Here is a 19,076-nt window from a genome sequence, read left to right as displayed (position 1 = left end):
TCTCTCTGCCTTGGTATGTCCATGTAAGAAATGCTTTGCTCCCTGAATCCCTTCAAGGAACGCCTAGTTCGTTCGGTAGCCAAGGTATTATCTACAGCCACGTAAAGAAAATACTTCTCCGAACACTTGGGTCCAACTGAAAAAGAATCACTGCAAGATTATTAACATGAAAGTCGACAGGGTAAAAGACTAACTGTTAAGAAAAGAGAGTGTGGTGGACTGGGAATAAAGATTTGCGCAAATTCTTCTAGTTACTCACACAAGAGAGCTGAGGGCTGCTTGTCCTAAATGGTGCTGCTGCCAGGCCGACACCTGCCCCAAAGACAGCATTCCTGGGGAGTTGAAACCCTGCAGGGCCGATAGGTCCGCACTAGTCAGTGAGTAATCTAAAAAAGAAGAAAATATTGCTCTTGTGTATACTGAAAGGTCCTCATGTTATTCTACAAAGGCGCATGCAAAACCTGTTCTTCCAACAGGCTCTAGAAGTTTCTTGGTTGAGAGAAGCTAGGTACTTCGTAACACAAAACAACACGCTTACGTGTCTAAATCCCACAAAAACTTTCTTTTTGTCGGTTTAAAGGATCTGAGTATATCTAGTTGTCTGAGATTATTTAAATATAACAAAACTCAGGTTTGTACTAAATGCGTGTAGTTTATTACTTCACAGAAGTTGAGTGTGTTCCCACACCGCCATTATTTTAAACAAATATGCCCACAGCACTGCCTTTGTGAACAAAGAGAAGCCCTCTGGCTCACTCAGACTGAACCTGGACCCAGAAGACGTATGTTCTTGAGGTACGGGGGGAGCCAGAAAGGCACCGCACCTCTTCTCACTGAGCGCCACGCTTAGAGACATCAACACCAAATGCATTATTACACAGAGAGTTAACTGCACTTGTTTACAGTATTGGTGCTGTCACAGTTCCATACTGACTGCAAAATACTTTCACGTTCATTAAAGAGCTTTACGTGCTACAAGAGCAAAATACAGCTCATTTTATACACGAATGCTTGGGTCATCATCACTCTGACCAAGACTTGGGACCTTAATTCTCATTCACATGTAGAGCTTTTTTTAGTTCATCATTAACACTTGTCTTTTCTATTTAGTTCTAAAGAGAGGTGGCAAAAGCTCTTTTACTTTTAACTTTTCTCTCTTGCCTCCAGAGAGGCGTTTAATGAATCATTTTTTTTTTTAAAAGGAATTGAGTTGAAACAGCATGGCTGGTGCTCAGTATTCTGTTCTGACTCTGTACTTCTCTCATTCTAGATGCTCGAAGGTGGCCTCCACCATCCCACGGAGGCAGGAGGCAGGAGGCAGAGAGGTCCACCGTACCGATGCCTCTCTCTCTCAGTGCCCCCTCCAGGGCACTTTTGACCCCTAGGTCCTTTATATCCAAGCTGCCTACATGAGCATCTCTCCTGAACAACTGAAATCTGACATGCTCCAAACTGGACACATCTCCTGCAAACCTGTTGCTCCTTAAATACCACCTACTTTAGTAGATGGCACCAACGCTCACCCAGATGCCCATGCCAAAAACCTGTGGGTGGTATCCTTCATACTGCTCTCTTACTCACACCACCAACCAGCACATCTGGTCAATCTTTCCACTGTCTCGCAAGTCTGCCACAATTCCCCAACTCTACCGCCACCACTCAGTGCACCCACTGGCACCCACTACTTGCACCACTATAACAGCCTCTTTTGTGGCCTCCTTGCCCCTATGTACACTGCAGCCAAAGTGATATTTTCAAAATGACAAAGATGATCCTAACACTCCTTTGCTTAAAACCTTTTACAGTCTCCCAATGCTCTCAAGATAAAGTCCAAAATCCTCAATATGGGCTATTAACTCAAAGCAACCCTATAGGACGGAGTAGAATTGCCCCACTGAGTTTCCAAAAGGGCACTGGGTATTTGGGTGGGCTATTAAACCCCTACTTACCTCCCCAGTCTAGACTCTAAGCACCCCTACCCACTGCTGTACCTCCGGCCACACTGGCTTTCTTTCAGTTCCTAAAGACAGCCATGTTCCTTCTGTCTCCTAGGCCTTTCACATGGTCTTGCCTCTGCCAGGACACTCTCCTTTGCCTAGCTAAGTCACACACACCTCTTTAGGTCTAAGCTTAAATGTAGCCCTTAACACAATTGCAATAAATTATTCCTAGGCCATTTCTCTTCTGCCTTTCTTCCCTAAGATCCACTGTTAACTCTGCACTCTTGTTTCCAGTGTGTGGCATGGTACCTGCCACACAGCAGGTGTTCCATAAATATTTGCTGATGAACGCATGCATACGCTTGTGCAGCTGGGAGCAACCTTACTGACAGGCAGAAGAAGCACATATAGGGTTCCTTAGCACCGAACTTTACTTTTTGAAACACTGCTCATTTATTCATTCCTTTGTTGCCTGTCTGGTATGTGTTTGACACTAAATACGTACAGAAAGGTGGGTATGATACTAAAGAAAGATAAAACATGGACTTCCTGTAAATACTGAGAAATGCAAATAGGTAAGCAAGTTAAATATGGTACAATCAAACAGAACAGATGCTGTGAAAGGAGAGCAAAGATAAAGCCGGTCTGTCAAAAGAACAAATGAGACTGAAGGTAAGCAACTGATGGTTTTGAGAGAACCTGACTCCAGCTTTATAGGTTTTGGTAATTCCTCTGAACTTGTAAAAACAGATTCTTTCTAATCCAATGGCATTTCTAAAAACAAGTATCGTGGAATTTGTAAGTATGTTGAAAACCTTGTAACGAAATGTTCAGTAAGTTGTAATCTAACTTCAACGTCCAGTTCAAGCTACATCTTAGCCAATACGCCTCTGAACATTCTGGCCCACAGATCTCTCTCTGTTCCTACCTTCTCAGGTCTCAGAGTATAAATGGGTAACCTCAACCACTCAGCACTTCCTCTCCACGGTTAGCAACTTAGCTATGTCTCACATCTCCTCAGGCAGAATAAACTCAAGTCCCTCACGTACAGCCAGCCGGTAATCAATACACTAAAAGAGAATATCCTATGAATGCATAAGCCCTGGCTTTACTCTGGAACCTTGCTCTGTGTTAAGACATAAACACCAGGCTACAATTCATACATCCTTTTTTTTTTTTTTTTTTTTAGCTAGGCTAGTTAGCTGTCAGAGGATTTAGCTATTTTATTTGATTGTTGCAAAAGGTAGTGTACATTTCCTCAGATGCTTTTTTTTCCTTATATTTTTCACTCAAAACAAAACCAAATCTTTCAAAATTGTTTGTTTTAAAATAAGACAAAATCAAAATTTTTTTTTATCAATTGCTCTCTCAGGCAGCTGCCAACAGCAGCTGAACAGCTAAAGCATTTGCCCCAAGTCTAAAATGTAATGACCTTTATCAGAGTCTACCGGTGAGAATCACCCAGAGTATGTCCCCTATAGAAATTCCCTGCTTTACAGTCCCAGAATCACGGACAAGGCACAGTTAAACCAGTCCCTTTTTCCTCTGAAGCATCACATGTTTGGCTCAGCTAGAGAGAGCACATAAACACGTGTTTTCTGACACTCCTTGAAGTGGCAAAGTGAAATGAAGCTCATTGTGCACAGGGTTCCCCACACAGCCTGTTTGGCTAAAAGCACCCCTCTAGTCACTGGCATTCTTCAACTTCCTCCATATAACCCCCCAACTAGGGTATCTTAAGACTCAAAGGCTAAACTTAAGGGGTGAAGAGTGACTAGCTCTGAGGAGGAACGGCTGAAGTACTTGTTTTTGTTCCTCAGGCACAAACAACTGAAAGCAAACTGTAAGTTACAAGGAGGTGAGCACAACCTGCCCAACTCAGCTCTACGCCCACCATATCCTCAAGTCCTGAGGTCCAAAAGGATTCACGTTCTTTCCCAAAATAGGTTAACAGTGCACAAAGAAAAATATTCTATTCAAAAAGCCGGGAGGAGTGAGATACTGTGTAATAAGAAACTATATAGAAAACACTGAGTAATAGGCTATTAGCCTCCTGGGTTTGATGTGTGCCACAATTCTGATAACAGCTACTTGTTTTACTGTCAGGAGTTAAGTGGAAGTTTATGTTAGAGAAATACAAACAGCTGCAGAACTGGCTGGAACCCCTGCTAAGAATTTGCATTTTCACCCTAGATATACTGAATCAGAATTTACAGTTTAACAAGATCCCCATGTGATTCTTATGTATAATAAATTTTGAGAGCCACGGCTCTACTACTGGTTCTCAGAACTGGTCCCTAACCAGCAACATCAGCACCACCTGGGGAGCTTGATGGAAATGCAAATCCTCAGCAGGGGTTTGAACCAGAATAAACAGGTTGGAAGCCCTGAATAGAAATAACCCATTTATGAATTCATTCCACTATTAACAATTGTAATTTTTTTAAGACTAGCATATTTTTTTAATATATCCAAATGTGAATCTAAAGAACTGGTTATTTATTTAAATAAATACACCGTTTAAAAATCACAAAAGGGCATACTGATCACAAAAGAGAGAAATAAAACCCATGAGAGGCGATAGGGCAGGCTTACCAGTGTTGTAGGCAGTGGGCATCGCTGAGTACACGAGTCCCTGTGGAGGCAAGCTTGGGGTCGTCACAGACACCACTGGAGTAGCAAGAGGCTGAGTGGCTTGAGAACTGCTTATCCTCTGGGTATTCTGTGGGAGATTAGAAAAAGTGTTATTATGTGAGTATTTTTATGTTTAGGCTTAATACTTTAAAAATAACATTCAATTTAAAAGTGATATTTTTCACAGTGTTATAATATGAATGTTGTATTTTCTGAATAAGTGATGTGAAAATCTTAAAACATTCTATACTAAAATATTCTAATTAAATAAGAATACTAAAGGGACATATTTTTATGTTATTCATTTTCTTTTTTCATAGAGAGTTTATCGATATCATAGACATGGCCTTACAACAGAAACATACATTATAGGTGGTAACACTTTTATACGTTAGCCTAAATGAGATGTGATGCCATTACAAACACTGCCAGGCTACCCTCAGTAAAAGGTGTGTAGGCTCTAAATACGTGATGATAGCAAAGACCATTTGTATGTTCGGGATCATAGGTCCATGAGTACAGTAAGTCCCTGATTTATGGACACCCGACTTACGGACAGTGTGTACCTGCCCTTTAATGTTACGTGAATTTCCCCTCTCTTTGAAACGACTGAGCCAGCTCTTAACCGGCAACCAATTCTTCATCTCGATCCCCTTCCTTTGCTGCACATGCAACTTTTAAATCACTGAGAAGCCTTGAGCCTTTTCTCATACTGAAGTAAACAAGGCGAAGGAAGAAATGGGTGCACCTGTTCCGACTTACCTACAAATTCAACTCAAAAGAGCGTTAGGAACAGAGCCTCGTCTGTAGCCCAGGGACTGCTTGTACAGGAACCAAAACTATGTTTATTTGCAACACTTACGTGTTATCGTGGTTTTTAAAGTCACGGCTTATTGAAGTACATCTTGCATTCTTAGTTCCTATATTCCTTCCCTCTAATCCTGACCTATTTTTTGCCAGTGGCATCAGATACGTCTCCCTCTACACTCCCAACTCTTCTGAAAGGAAAGGTTTTGAGTAGAGATCTTTTAAATTACTTTTGGGTACAAAGTTGTGAATGGAGCAATAATAAATGCTCGCTGATTGGCTGGCTCTACATAGTGTCCTATCTACAGTGAGAATGAGTAAAAAACTCAACTTTCTCAGTTTGCTTTAAGGCAGTCATTGTCTTCTACGTGTAAGGGTATGACAGAACCAGCTTCTCACCGTGTCACTGGCTTAAGCTAACATTTTTCAAAACTGAGGCTCAGAGGAACAGAACAGACTCCATGTGGTTAGTATACAAGTGTCCAAGATTTTTTCCTTTAAATGAAGAAGTTACGGTCTGATAAATGATTCTGGGGGCATAAGCCATTATCAATAAAAGTACAATTCAGTACCACTCAGATTTCTTGGAAAGAATTAGAATGTGATTTGGTTCTTATCAGTCACCACTTTTGGAAGGGAATGTTAGATGAAAGCCTTTGGCTAGATTTAGATAATCTCCAGAAAAAAGGCCACCTGAATGAGGATCCAGATCTCAATTATGTCTTTTTAGTTTGTATTTTCTCTTCAGTTTAAGTGAGATGATGTCAGATAATGTAGTATGTGATATACTGCCTGGGTTTTTGTCCAAGATTCTCCTCTTCCTATCATCTTCGTCTGTACAGTCGGGAAGACAGTGATCCTTGTCCTGCCTGCCTCACAGTACTACTGTCAGAATGAAATGATCTCATACATTTGCAAGTGCTTTGGTAACTGAAGTGCTAAACAAACGTAAGATAAACTCGTTGCCATCAAGTCCACTCCGATCCATAGCGACCCTACAGGACAGAGTAGAACTGCTCCATTGGGTTTCCAAGGATTGGCTGGTGGATTTGAACTGCTGATCTTTTGGTTAGCAGCCATAGCGCTTAACCACTGTACCACCAGGGCTCCAAAAAGGTGAGACAGTATCCTTAAAATTACTGTCCCAGGAAACCCCCTGCTCCAAGACTTCTACAAAACTGGTAAAGAAAAAAAGGATAAATTTATCCTTTCTCATTCCTAGCTCATCCACTGGAGCTGTCAGGTAGTAAAGCTGTTCTAGGATTGCAAGGACGCCAAGGAACCTGCAGCTAAGTTTTCTCCAAAAGAGTCTTTAAGACAGGCTTCAGGGCACTGCCCTTCCTTGCTGTGTATCAGTCATCCATGATTATATTTTAGAGCTTAAATCAATCTGAACAACTTTCTAAGTCCTAACAGATTCTGTTTCTGGTTATATATTGGTTCTGACATATAAAGCTCTGCATTTTTAATTGATTTAAGTTTTACAGCTTGAATTCTCTTAGTTGAAGTTTTAAAGAATATGAACAGTTGTTTATAGTTCTTAGTCATATATGTTTCTTAGTTACAAATATTTACTTTCATGATTTCTAGACTTTACAGTCTTCAAAGACTTACAAATTTATCTTTGAGATTTTATAATGGAGGATACTTTAAAGAATGTGGAAAATCAATGTATGATAACTAGGAATACACGAGTCTCAGCACTGAGTTACCAATTTTAATGATTTTTTGAGATAGGGATCTATTGGAATTAGTTTGTCCTTTCATATTTGGTCAATGGTACTTCAAACATCAAATACTAGGTGAAAGAACAACCACACCATGGCTTCATCTCCATGGCAATCTCCTGGCATGACCTCCAAGACAGGGTAAGAGTGAGACTCCAATACATTGGTTCTACCCATCAAAGCTACTAATCTCAACGGCAGAGTTCTACAAGGGTAAGTGACTTTCAGAGCCACTAGAGGGCAACGTGTTGCCAGATAATTCACAGGGAACCATTCATGTCAATTTAAGCATAAGTTTTTTAAACCACTGCCGTTGAGTCAATTCTGACTCACAGAGACCCCATAGGGTTTCTGAGGCTGTAAATCTCTACTACGGAAGTAGGCTGCCATATCTTTCACCCGAGCAGTCACTGGTGGTTTCGAACTGCCAACCTTTCCGCTAGCAGTCAATCACTTCAGCCATTGCACCACCTAAGCATCAATAAAAAAAACAAAACCAAACCCACTGCCGTCAAGTCGATTTCAACTCACAGCGACCCTATAGGTCAGAGTAGAACTGCCCCGTTGGGTTTCGAAGGGGCGCCTGGTGGATTAAACTGCTGACTTTTTGGCCACCAGGGTTAAGAGAGCTACGGCTGCTAACCAAAAGGTCAGCAGTTCAAATCCACCAGGTGCTCCTTGGAAATCATAAGGGGCAGTTCTACTCTGTTCCATAGGGTCACTATGAGTCGGAATCAACAATGGGTTTGGTTTGGTTTTGAATCTCGGAGGAGTTATTTTAGCTTGAATTACAAACCTCTACTTGCTAATCATTACTGTACTATTATTTCACTATAAAAGATACTCCGTATCTGTACATACTATAATCCAACACTACATTCACAGCTGACCATTATTTCCGTTAATACAAAACCACAGCCAAAACTGAGAGCGACCATGAAGCTGAGTAAGGAATAATCTCTTATTTCACAGACAGAGCATAGACAACCTTATCTGAAAAGAAAACAAACTGCAAAGCACACCAGCATGCATAAACATGTATAATACAATGTAAGTAAAACCAGCAGATGCCGTTCCCCCGTGTTTTCATGCAATCTGAACCTCCTCTAAGCTAAAGACAGAACAATTTCAAGTCTTAATTCCCTTAAAATTGAAGGCATCGAAGTAGCAGCTAATTCTGAATTCCTACGAATACTTCCGTGAGGTTTGGGTTTTAGTTTCCAAAGAAGAAACAGATCAACTCCAAGTTACTTTTAGTCATATTTATTTTCTAAAGGCAAAGCCAATATAAATCTTTTTTCTGGGGGGGTGAAGTAGGGGTGGGGATGGGGGAAGGTAATAGTTGCTTTTAAGAACAGAATATATTCTGAGAGAAAAAAGTTCAGTTTGCATATTTTCAATTACAGACATTCCTCTTAGTGAACAGGGAATCCCCTTGTGGGTCAGATCTTCTGAGGCAGGCTGAAACAATTCCAACTCTGAAAAAGGTGACCTCACCAAAATGATGTAAGCTGTTTGAAAGAAAGAAAATAACACAAGACCATGTGCTACAATCTGAGGAACTTTGAGGGTGAAGTCATTTTCTAAAAATATTTTAATAACTTGGGGACTATATAAGGTATATTGTAGCTTTTCTTCACAAAAGCTTTAACAAGTGTCCTGTGCTTATGGACAGCTCCTGTTTTTAAAGGCTCTGTTCCAACGTTCCCTCCAACCAATAAAATGGGTCAATATACACATCATAAACAGAAAAGCACCAGTACATTGCTTTAGTTATTCATTCAGAAGTGTTTAATTAAACAAAAAAAATTTCTGTACAAAGGGAACACTGATTAGATAAAAGCATTTTAGTGAAGAATTAGTACTTTCTAAATCTATCAGCTCTCTTCAAGCAGAAACCCACACTCACCAACTCCAATTCCTCTTCCTCCGACTGCACTCAGCACAAAAGAGGGATAAGAGAGTTACTGTGACTGTTGATACTCACAAAGCAAAAATTTTTTAGAAAGACATGTAATTTGGACACTAGCAATTGTCTGGAGCTCTAAAGACATGATTACACATATAACAAACAGAAACATAAATTATTTACTGTTCCTATACTTGTAATAGATTGCAAAAGACCAGAAAGATTGTTTTAAATTCTCCAGGTACAGGATTTTAAACCACGCCCTCCCCTGCATGCTGGCCTCTCTGACATACAGCCAGGCTGATGACACCTTATTTAAAAGGGGTCCCTAATCATAATACCAGTTTATGTTTGGAACCTTGAGAAAAATACCTCTATACTTCCATCTTAATCCTCTACCCCTATCCCACCTGGTCAGACAGGTCACTTACCCCTCTCCTACAGTCTGTGTTCCTTAGTGGGGAGAAACCATTTTACGTTTTCTTATTTCCCAGAGTAGCTAACAGTGTTATGAAATAACAGGAACTCAAACACATGTAAATAAAACACTTTTAAATCGTACAGTTTATCTATGCTTATCATTTGCAAATACGGTTTTCAGATGAATAACTTCAATGGAGAAAAACCACATATATGAAGAAAATGAGACTAAAGAAGAAATGAATAAAATACAGAAAAGGGATGAATTAAACACATTTGTTCCTTTTCTTCTGAACATTCAGAAAATATGTACATCCTAGAAATAATCTGTTAGTTTGTTCTTATTTTACTTGCATAAAACAACCTTGTTCGTCAGTATGTGAAAAGGGTCTTATAAATAGGCATCACGGATACATACAGCCCCAATCTGGGAGGAGATCTGTGTGTAAACTAACGGTGTAAAATCAGAGGGATGCCAATTACTTAACACTGGTCTACAGTTACTATTTCAAATGTGAGTAAAATTTCAACTGTTTTGTTATAGATATCTTTACCTATCTCCAACTACAAGATACATGTCCAAATACTATAAAATGTTATGGGCTAAAAAAACTACATATATATATATATATATATATAGTTTTCACTTTAACCTACAGGGATAATGGTATAAATAGCTTATATGGCAAATTGAGTTTTCCATACTTAATGGTCTCTTTAAAAAAGATAATTATATCAACAAGTTGCTAATTTTACAGTTTACTAAAAATTCTTACAAATGTCTATCTGTGCCTTATATAAAACTTTTTGTAGTTTGTATTTCCAAAAGATAATAGCAGGTATCCCCACATCCAGTTTTTAAAAGGTGAGCCAAATACCCAACCTAAATACATTTCTTCTTGGCTCTTTCTTTTGGGCATTCTTTCTTTGTTACGTATATATGTACGTATTTTTAACTTTTTATTATAACTTTAGATTTAGAGAGCAGTTGCAAAAAGAGAGCTCTCTCACACCCCTCACCCAGCTTTCCCCAATGTTAAAGTCTCAAATAACCATGGTACAACTGTCAAAACTAAGAAAATAACATTGGTACAATACCACTAATTAAAACTGAAGATCTTATTTATTTTTTCTATTAGGCTGATTGCATCAGTCTTTCCATCAATGTTCTTTTTCTATTCCAAGATCTAACCCAAGGATCCCACAATGCTTTTAGCTGTCATGTATCTTTAAGTCTCCTGTGGTCTGTGAAAGTTCTTCAGTCTTTCCTTGCCTTTTACGACCCTGACACTTTTGAACAGCACTGATGAGGTAAGTTATAGAATGTCCACCAATGTGGTATTGTCTGGTGTTTTCTCATGGTTAGACAGAGGGTATATGGATCTTTGGAAGAGTATCACAAAGGTAATGTGACCTTCTTAGTACATTATACCAGAAGGCACATGACATCTTAACGTCCCATTACCAGTGATTTTAACCTTGGTCTTTTAGAATTATTCACTATAAAGTCATTTTTCCCTTTGTAATCAACAAACATTTTAAGGGAGACATTTTGGCTATTCAAATATCCTGTTTATCCTTCACTTTTGCCCATTAAATTTAGCATTCATCTGTTGATTTTGCCTATAACAATTATCACTTACTATGGAGCCCTGGTGGCGCAGTGGTTAAGAGCTTGGCTGTTAACCAAAAGGTCAGTAGTTCAAATCCACCAGCTGCTCCTTGGAAACCCTATGGGGCAGTTCTATTCTGTCCTATAGGGTTGCTATGAGAATTGGCAAGATGGCCACGGGTTTGGTTTTTATGGTGTTCTAATAGTGGTTAAGGAAACCCTGGTGGCGTAGTGGTTAAGTGTTATGGCTGCTAACCTAAAGGTCGGCAGTTCAAATCCACCAGGTGCTCCTCAGAAACTCTATGGGGCAATTCTACCTTGTCTTATAGGGTCATTATGAGTCGGAATCGACTTGATGGCAATGGGTTTGGTTTGGCTTTTTGGAATAGTGGTTAAATGCTACACTTGCTAACCAAAAGGTGAGCAGTTCAAACCCACCAGGCGTTCCTTGGAAACTCTATGGGGCAGTTCTACTCTGTACTAAAGGGTCGCTATGAGTCAGAAGTGACTCGACGGCATTGGGTTTGGTTTTGGTTTGGTAATGGTGATTTGCTATTTCATTCCTTCTACGTTTATTAACTGGAATTCTTCTCTAAGAAGGAGTTGTTTCTTCTTTTATTTATATGTTCAATCATCTATTTATGTCAGTAATGGACTCATAGATACCCTTTACTTTATTAATCATATTGTCTCTGTTCTGGCCACTGGGAGCTCGTGAGAAAGGCTGGCTCCTATAACCTTTTACACTTCCTTATCCTCTGGCGCATCTTGTATTTTTCCTGCACTAGAATGTCAATAAAATCAACCACTTCTCCAAAGAGCCCTCGTTCTTTTTATTGAAGAAAGGTATTTAGAAACCAAGATCTGAGTGCTAGGTATGCTCACTGTTACTGGGTGTCACTGCTTCAAGGCCCTCTCAGCAAGACAGAATAAGGAAATACGTGTGCACACTAATTCACGGATCTCTGGTGGCACATGGTTAAGCACTTGGCAGCTAACCAAAAGGTGGACAGTTCAACCCCCCTAGCTACTCTGTGGGAGAAAAGACCTAAAGATCTGTTCCTGTAAAGTTTATGGCCTAGGAAACCCTATGGAGCATTCTACTCTGTCCTATAGGGTTGCTATGAGTCAGAATCATTTCAATGGCACACAAAACCCTACCCACTGCCGTCGAGTCGATTCCGACTCATAGCTACCCTATAGGACACAGTAGAACTGCCCCCTAGAGTTTCCAAGGAGCACCTGGCGGATTCAAACTGCTGACCTCTTAGTTAAGAGGCGTAGCACTTAAACATTATGCCACCAGGGTTTCCAAAGGCACACAACATACCAATTCATGTATATGCATGTATATATCTATCTGTTTATATTAAAACAACAACAGCATAAGTTCATACTGATACATCCAACTACAACTCAGACACACAGAGGTCAATTCTAGACTCGCTGCCCTCCCCTTGCTTATTTGTAACTTCTTTCTTCAATGATGAGAAACCTGGCTTTTTATCTATAATACCCAGTGCCGTTCAGTTGATTCCGACTCATAGCGACCCTGTAGGACAGAGCAGAACTGCCCCATAGAGTTTCTAAGGTATTCATTTATTTGGTGTGTGCATGTGTGGGGTATATGTGCACAAAGTAGTTTTAGAGTTGCTAACCCATATCATGTGAGAAATGTATCTGCCATTTAGAAAAGAGTACAGGGTCTGGATATAGTTTTTCTTTTTTTGGTCTTTATAGTATCCAGTCAAAACAGTTCCCAAAGTTATTTAGGATAGCTCCTTTCTTCCTCATCCCCTTCAGTATGATGTCACTCATTTGTAATATATTTATGTGTCACTGTCTACATTCCATCTTGGGTTCCCCTGAAATCCTGGTTGATTTCTTTAAAAACTGTACACAGTAAAAAACCACTCTTTGTAGTACACAGTTCTACTAGTTTTAACAACAGAATCATGAATCCAATAGCACAGTATCATATAGAATAGTGCCACTGCCTGAAAAACTCCCTCATGCTACCCCTTTGTGGTCACCAAATTCCTTTCCTCACACCCAACTGCTGGTTACTGACCAGTGGTTACTGATCTGTTTTGCATTTTCCAGAATAAAATATCTGACCTCTTAAATGCATACTGTATTTAAAATTCACACACGTTGCTGTGTGAGTCAATAGTTTCTTCTTTTATTGCTGAATAATATCCCATTGTATAACTATGGATGCAATCCACTCACTTGCTTGACAAATGTATACAGTTGTGTATCTAACGGCACAGTACCACGTGGAATAGTTCTATACCTTGAAAAGTTCCCTTTATAGTCAATTCCCCTCCCCACTTCCAACCTCTGACAACCACTGATCCGTTTTGTGTTTTCCAGAATGTCATATAAATGGAATATACAGTGAGCGGCCTTCTGGATCTGGTTTTTTTCACTTAGCTAAATTCACTTCAGATTCATTCGTGTTCTGGGAACCAACAGTCTGTCCCTTTTTATTACTGAGTAGTATTCTTTTGCATGGATGTATCGTAGTTTGTTCATCCATTAATCTGCTGAAGGACAGCTGGCTTGTTTCCAGTTTTGGGCGATCATGAAATATACAGGTTTTAAACTACCCCATATGACTTCCGAGGAGTGGCTGGTGGATTTCAACTGCTGACCTTTTGGTTAGCAGCCAAGTTCTTAAGCACGGTGCCACCAGGGCTTCATTTCAGTTTCCTGGAAAGGGGGTAACTCAGTTGTATGGTGAGTATATATTTAACTTTACAAGAAATTGCTGAGCTGTTTTCCAAAGTGACTGTACCATTCTGCATTCCCACCAAGAATGCATGAGCGTTGTTGTTCTACATTGCCACCAACACTGTTAGCATTTTCAGTTTCTTTAATTTTAGCCATTCTAATAAGTATGTAATGGTGTCTCATTATAGTTTTAATTTTCATTTCTCTAAAGCTTACTGATGTTGAGCATATTTTCATATGCTCTTCTGCCATCCATATATTTTAGTAAAGTAACTGTTTAGATCTTTTGCCCATTTTCAAAATTGGGTTGTATGTTTTCTTTCTGTTGGAATTTTGAGAGTTCTTGATATATTCTGGATTCAAGTCCTTTATTGGATATGTGATTTGGAAATATTTTCTCCTAGTCTATAGGTCGTCTTTTTATTACCTGATGAGTGTATTTCACAGAGCAAAATTTTTAAATTTTGATGAACTCCAATATATCAACTTCTTAAATTTATGGATCATGCTTTTGTTATATTATTTTCTCCCATTTTTTTTCTTGAAGTTTCATTTTAATGTTTTACATTTACTTCTATTTTGAGTTAATTTCCGTACAACGTGAGGTATGTAACAAGGTTCTTTTTTTGCATATAGATGTTGAACTGTTCTAACACTGTGAGTAGTAACAATTATCCTTTCTCCATTGAATTGCCTTCCTACTTGTGTCAAAAACCAGCTGAATGTATTTCTGCAGGTCTATTTCCTGGGCTCTCTGTTCTGTCCATTGATCTATGTGTTCATTCTTTGGTCAATACCATGAATTCTTGACTACTGTAGCTTTATAGTACATCTTGATATCAGATAATGTGAATGCTCCTACTTCATTCTTTTTCAAAATTGTTTTGGCTATTGTAGTTCCTTTGCCTTTCCATATATATTTTAGAATTGGCTTGTTAATATCTAAAAAAAAAAAAAAAGCAAGCTGTGATTTTCACTGATTGTGTTTAATCTATAGATCAAATTGGGAAGCAGTAGTATTTCTACAATACCAAAACCCAAAAGAGTCTTCAAATCCATTAATGTCATCTATTTATTTCCAGGTCTTCTCTGGTTTCCTTCATCAGTGTTTTGTACTTTTCAGCCTACAGATCATGCATGTATTTTGTCAAAGTTGTACTTAGGTACTTTTTTTAGGGGGGGGTCCTATTATAATTGGTAATTAAAAAAAATTTCAATTCCAACTTTTCATTGCTGGCATATAAGAATACAATTAACTACTGTATATTGATCTTGTATCCTGCAACCTTGCTGAACTCATTTACTGGTTCTGAGAGTTTTTTGTAGATTCTTTATGCTTTTCCATGTAGAAAATTATTTCTTCTGTGAATCAAAGCACTTAATCGCTTCCTAATATGTATGCACTTTATTTATTTTTCTTGCCCTACTGTACTAGCTAAGACTTCCAATATGCTGTTGAGTATGAGTGTGAGAAAAAACAGTGCCTAGTTCCTGATGTTTGTATAAAACTGAATGCTTTCCTCTTGGTAAGTATGATGTTCGCTATAGAATTTTTGTAGATGTCCTTATATTAAGTAATTTCTCTTCTAGTTTCAAGAGAGTTTTATCACGAATAAATGCTGCATTCTGTCAGCAAGGTAAATCATACCGATGAATCTTTAACTGTTGAATCAGTTGTACGTTCCTGGGATGGTCTTCATGTATTATCCTTTTTACATATTGCTGAATTTATTTACTAATATTTTGTTGAGCATTTTTATGTTTATAGTTCATAAGGGATACTGGTTTGTGGTTTTCTTTTTTTATAATATCTTTTGTATTAGGGTAATGCTGGCTTAGTAAAATGAGTTGGCAAATATTCCCTTCTTTTCTATTTTTCCGTGTAAGAATTAGTGTAATTTCTTCCTTAAATATCTGGTAGAATTTGCAGTGAAACTATCTGGGTCTGGAGTTCTTTTTTTTTTTTGGAAGGTTTTTAAACTAGGAATTCGATTGTAGTTTGACTATCTGACAATTCAGGTTAACTATTTATTCTTCAGTGAGTTTGGTAGTTCTTTGGTAGTTTTTATCTGTCAACGAATTTGTCCGTTTCATCTAAACTACCAAATTCATTGGAACAGAGGTATTTGTAGTATTATTATTATTATTATTTTTATGTCTTTTGGGGGATATACCCAGTAATACCCAGTGCCGTCGAGTTGATTCCGACTCATAGCGACCGTATAGGACAGAGTAGAACTGATATACCTTCTTTAATTCTGATTTCGCTAATCTGTGTCATTGCTTTTTCTTTGGTCAGCCTTTAAGGGGTTTTATCAATTTTATCGATCTTTAAAAAAAGAATCAGCTTTTCATTTCCTTTCTCTATTGTTTTTCTGTTTTAAATTTCATTAATTTCTGCTCTTTAGTTTTTCCCTTTCTTCTGCTTGCTTTCGTTCAATTTTGCTCTCTTGAGTTTCTAATGTGAAAGCTTAGATTACTAATTTGGACCTTTCTACCTTCTGAATGTAAATATTTAATGCTATAAGTTTCCTTGTTTTAAAGTCTACTTTGTGTGAAATTAATATGGCTACTGTAGCTCTCTTTTGGTTGGTGCTTGCACGGCATATATTTCTTCATCCTTTTACCATTGATCTATATGTTTATATTTAAAGTGGGTTTCTTGTAAGTAGCATATAATTGAGTCTTGCTTTTCTATCCAATCTGACATTCTGTCTTTTAACTGATGTGTTCATACCACTTGTCATGGACTGAATTGGGTCCCCCCAAAATGTCTGTCAACTTGGCTAGGCCATGATTCCCAGTATTGTGTGGTTGCCCACCATTCTGTGATCTGATGTGCTTTGTCTTATGTGTGGTAGATCCTAACTCGATAATGTTAATGAGGCAGGATTAGGGACTGTTATATTAATGAAGCAGAACTCAATTTACACAGAGATTGGGTTGTGTCTTGGGTCCATCTCTTGAGCTATGGAAGAGATAATTGAGCAGAGAGGAGAGAGGCCTCATAGTACCAAGAAAAAGCCATTTAGACCAGGGGTCCCTGCGCTACGAAACTCCAGACACAAGGGAAGACTGATGACAAGGACCCTCCCCCAGGGCCAAGAGAGAGAAAGCCTTCCCCTGGAGCTGGTGCCCTGAATTCAGACCTCTAGCCTCCAAGACTGTGATAGAATAAATTTCTCTTTGTTAAAGCCATCTACTTGAGGTATTTCTGTTATAGGGGCACAAGATAACTAAGATACCACATTTAACATTGATTAGTTGTATGGTTTGATTAAAATCTATCATTTTTGTAGCTATGTTTTATTTGTTCCATCCGTTGTTTTATTTTTTCCCTCCCATTTCTTAGATTAGAACCTTTTAAAAAATAACCTCATCTTCTCTATTGACTTTTTATACTTAATTTTTTTTTTCTGTAGTTACACTAGGGTTGACAATATACACCTTTAGTTAATCAGAGTTCACTTTCAAATATTATATCACATCATGTATAGAGTAAGGACCTTATACCTATACATTTCCAATTTCTCCCTATCATCCTTTGTGCTACTGTTGCCATATTTTATTTTTACATATGCTTTATAAACACAAAAACTATCAGCTTTGCTTTAGGCAGCAGGCTGTATTTTGAAGCAATTAAAAAGAGGGAAAACCCACAGATCTTGGTTTCTAATACTACTCTCCAATAAAAGGAACCAGAGTTCCCTTGGAGAAATGCCCAATTCTAGGACTGGGGCAGGAAATTTACAAGATGAACCTGAAGCATATAGTATGCCAGGAAGTAAAGTACGCCACCTTTAAAAAGTCCCACAAGGATAAGGGAAATGTCAAAGGATCACGGGAGCCAACTGAAAGGCCAAAGCTGAAACAATTTGAGTGACGGAAGAAGTGCTATTGGGGTATATATAACCCAAAGCATATAATAAATACTCATGAGTTCATACTAACATAAATAAATAAATAAACAAGTAAGTGGGAGAGAACAGGAAAATCTGTGCAGAAGAATTCCAAATAATTTGTGTAGATACTCTGTACTCAAGGGGGTAGAGCACGACTCCCCACTCTTTAAGTTTGGGCTGTGCATAGATTTCCTTCCAGAGAGTACAGTATGGAAAGGAGGGGGAAAGAGTAACTTTAGAAGTGAAGAAACTCATCAAAAACTACATTAGCCTGAGGGTCACGGTTAACATCAACAAAAATTAGTCGTCTTGATAGTATATAGCCTTGATGTCACTTTAAACTCTTCAGTCTTCTGCTCCAAACCCATTACCTGGTCTATCATGAGGGAAAAAAAAAATCAGCCAAATCCCAATCAAGGGACATTCTATAAAATATCTGACCAGTAACTCAAAATTGTCAAGGTCATTAAAACAAGCAAAGTCTTAGAAACTATTACAGCCAAAAGGAACCTAAGGAGACATGATGACTAAATAAAATGTGGTATCCTGGATGAGATCCTGGAACAGAAAAAGACATTAGGTAAAAGCTTTAAAAAAAAAAGGATGAAATACATATTTTAGTTAATAATTATGTATTGGTTCATTAATTGTAACAAGTGGGCCATACTAATTTATTAATAGTATGGGAAAATAGGTGCAGAGTATATAGGAACTCTGTATTACCTTTGCAATTTTTCTGCAAATCTAAAACTGTTCTAAAAAGGTTTATTAAAATAGGTGGAAATCAATTTTATTTTAATTTATTCCATTTCCATTGTTCTTCATTACTTTGTGTAAACTTACAAAAACGTGTAAGTTTTTGATGTATCATATTCTCTTACCTGAAGAACTTCTCTTAACATTTTTTGTAAAGTAGGTTTGCTGGCAATAAATTCCCATAATTTCTGTTTGTCTGAGAAAGTATTTATCTTTCATTTTTAAAAGATGTTTTTGCTGGGTACGGAATTCTAGGCTGGTGGGTTTTTTGTTTTTTAATTCCAGCACTTAAGTATGTTATCATGTTGTTTTCAAGCTTGCATGATTTCTGAAGATAGAATTAATTCTTATATTTATTCCTCTGTATTTAATGTGTCTCTTTTCTTTAGCTGCCTTTAAGGTTTTTTTCTTTTGCTTTTAGCAGTCTGAGTGTGTGTGTGCGCGTGTACTATGCACTTACACATTTGGTGGCATTTATCCTACTTGGTATTGGTTATTATTTCTTCTGCCCCATTCTCTCTCTCTTCTTTCTAGGATTGCAATTCGTGTATGTTAAACTATTTGATAAAGACTCAGAGCTCTTGGATACTTCACTCTATACTTTGTTTCCTTTATTTTGGGTACACTCTTCTT

The 19,076-nt window shown here is 38.1% G+C and overlaps 1 protein-coding gene across 4 annotated transcripts in view; it reads right to left on the bottom strand.

The window, feature by feature from the left end:
- Positions 1 to 19,076, bottom strand: part of MEF2A (myocyte enhancer factor 2A) — a 211,813-nt gene that overhangs the window by 5,584 nt on the left and 187,153 nt on the right. For all 4 annotated transcript variants that reach the window (XM_049906144.1, XM_049906146.1, XM_049906143.1 and 1 more), the window contains 2 exons: positions 4,536 to 4,662; positions 260 to 386 (listed from right to left, as the gene is read on the bottom strand). In XM_049906144.1, the coding sequence (XP_049762101.1) occupies positions 260 to 386; positions 4,536 to 4,662 (254 nt within the window). The remainder of the gene's footprint in view (positions 1 to 259; positions 387 to 4,535; positions 4,663 to 19,076) is intronic.

This window comes from Elephas maximus, chromosome 13 (assembly GCF_024166365.1).
Source record: "Elephas maximus indicus isolate mEleMax1 chromosome 13, mEleMax1 primary haplotype, whole genome shotgun sequence".
NCBI lineage: Eukaryota > Metazoa > Chordata > Mammalia > Proboscidea > Elephantidae > Elephas > Elephas maximus.
This window is presented reverse-complemented; position numbering and strand designations above follow the sequence as displayed.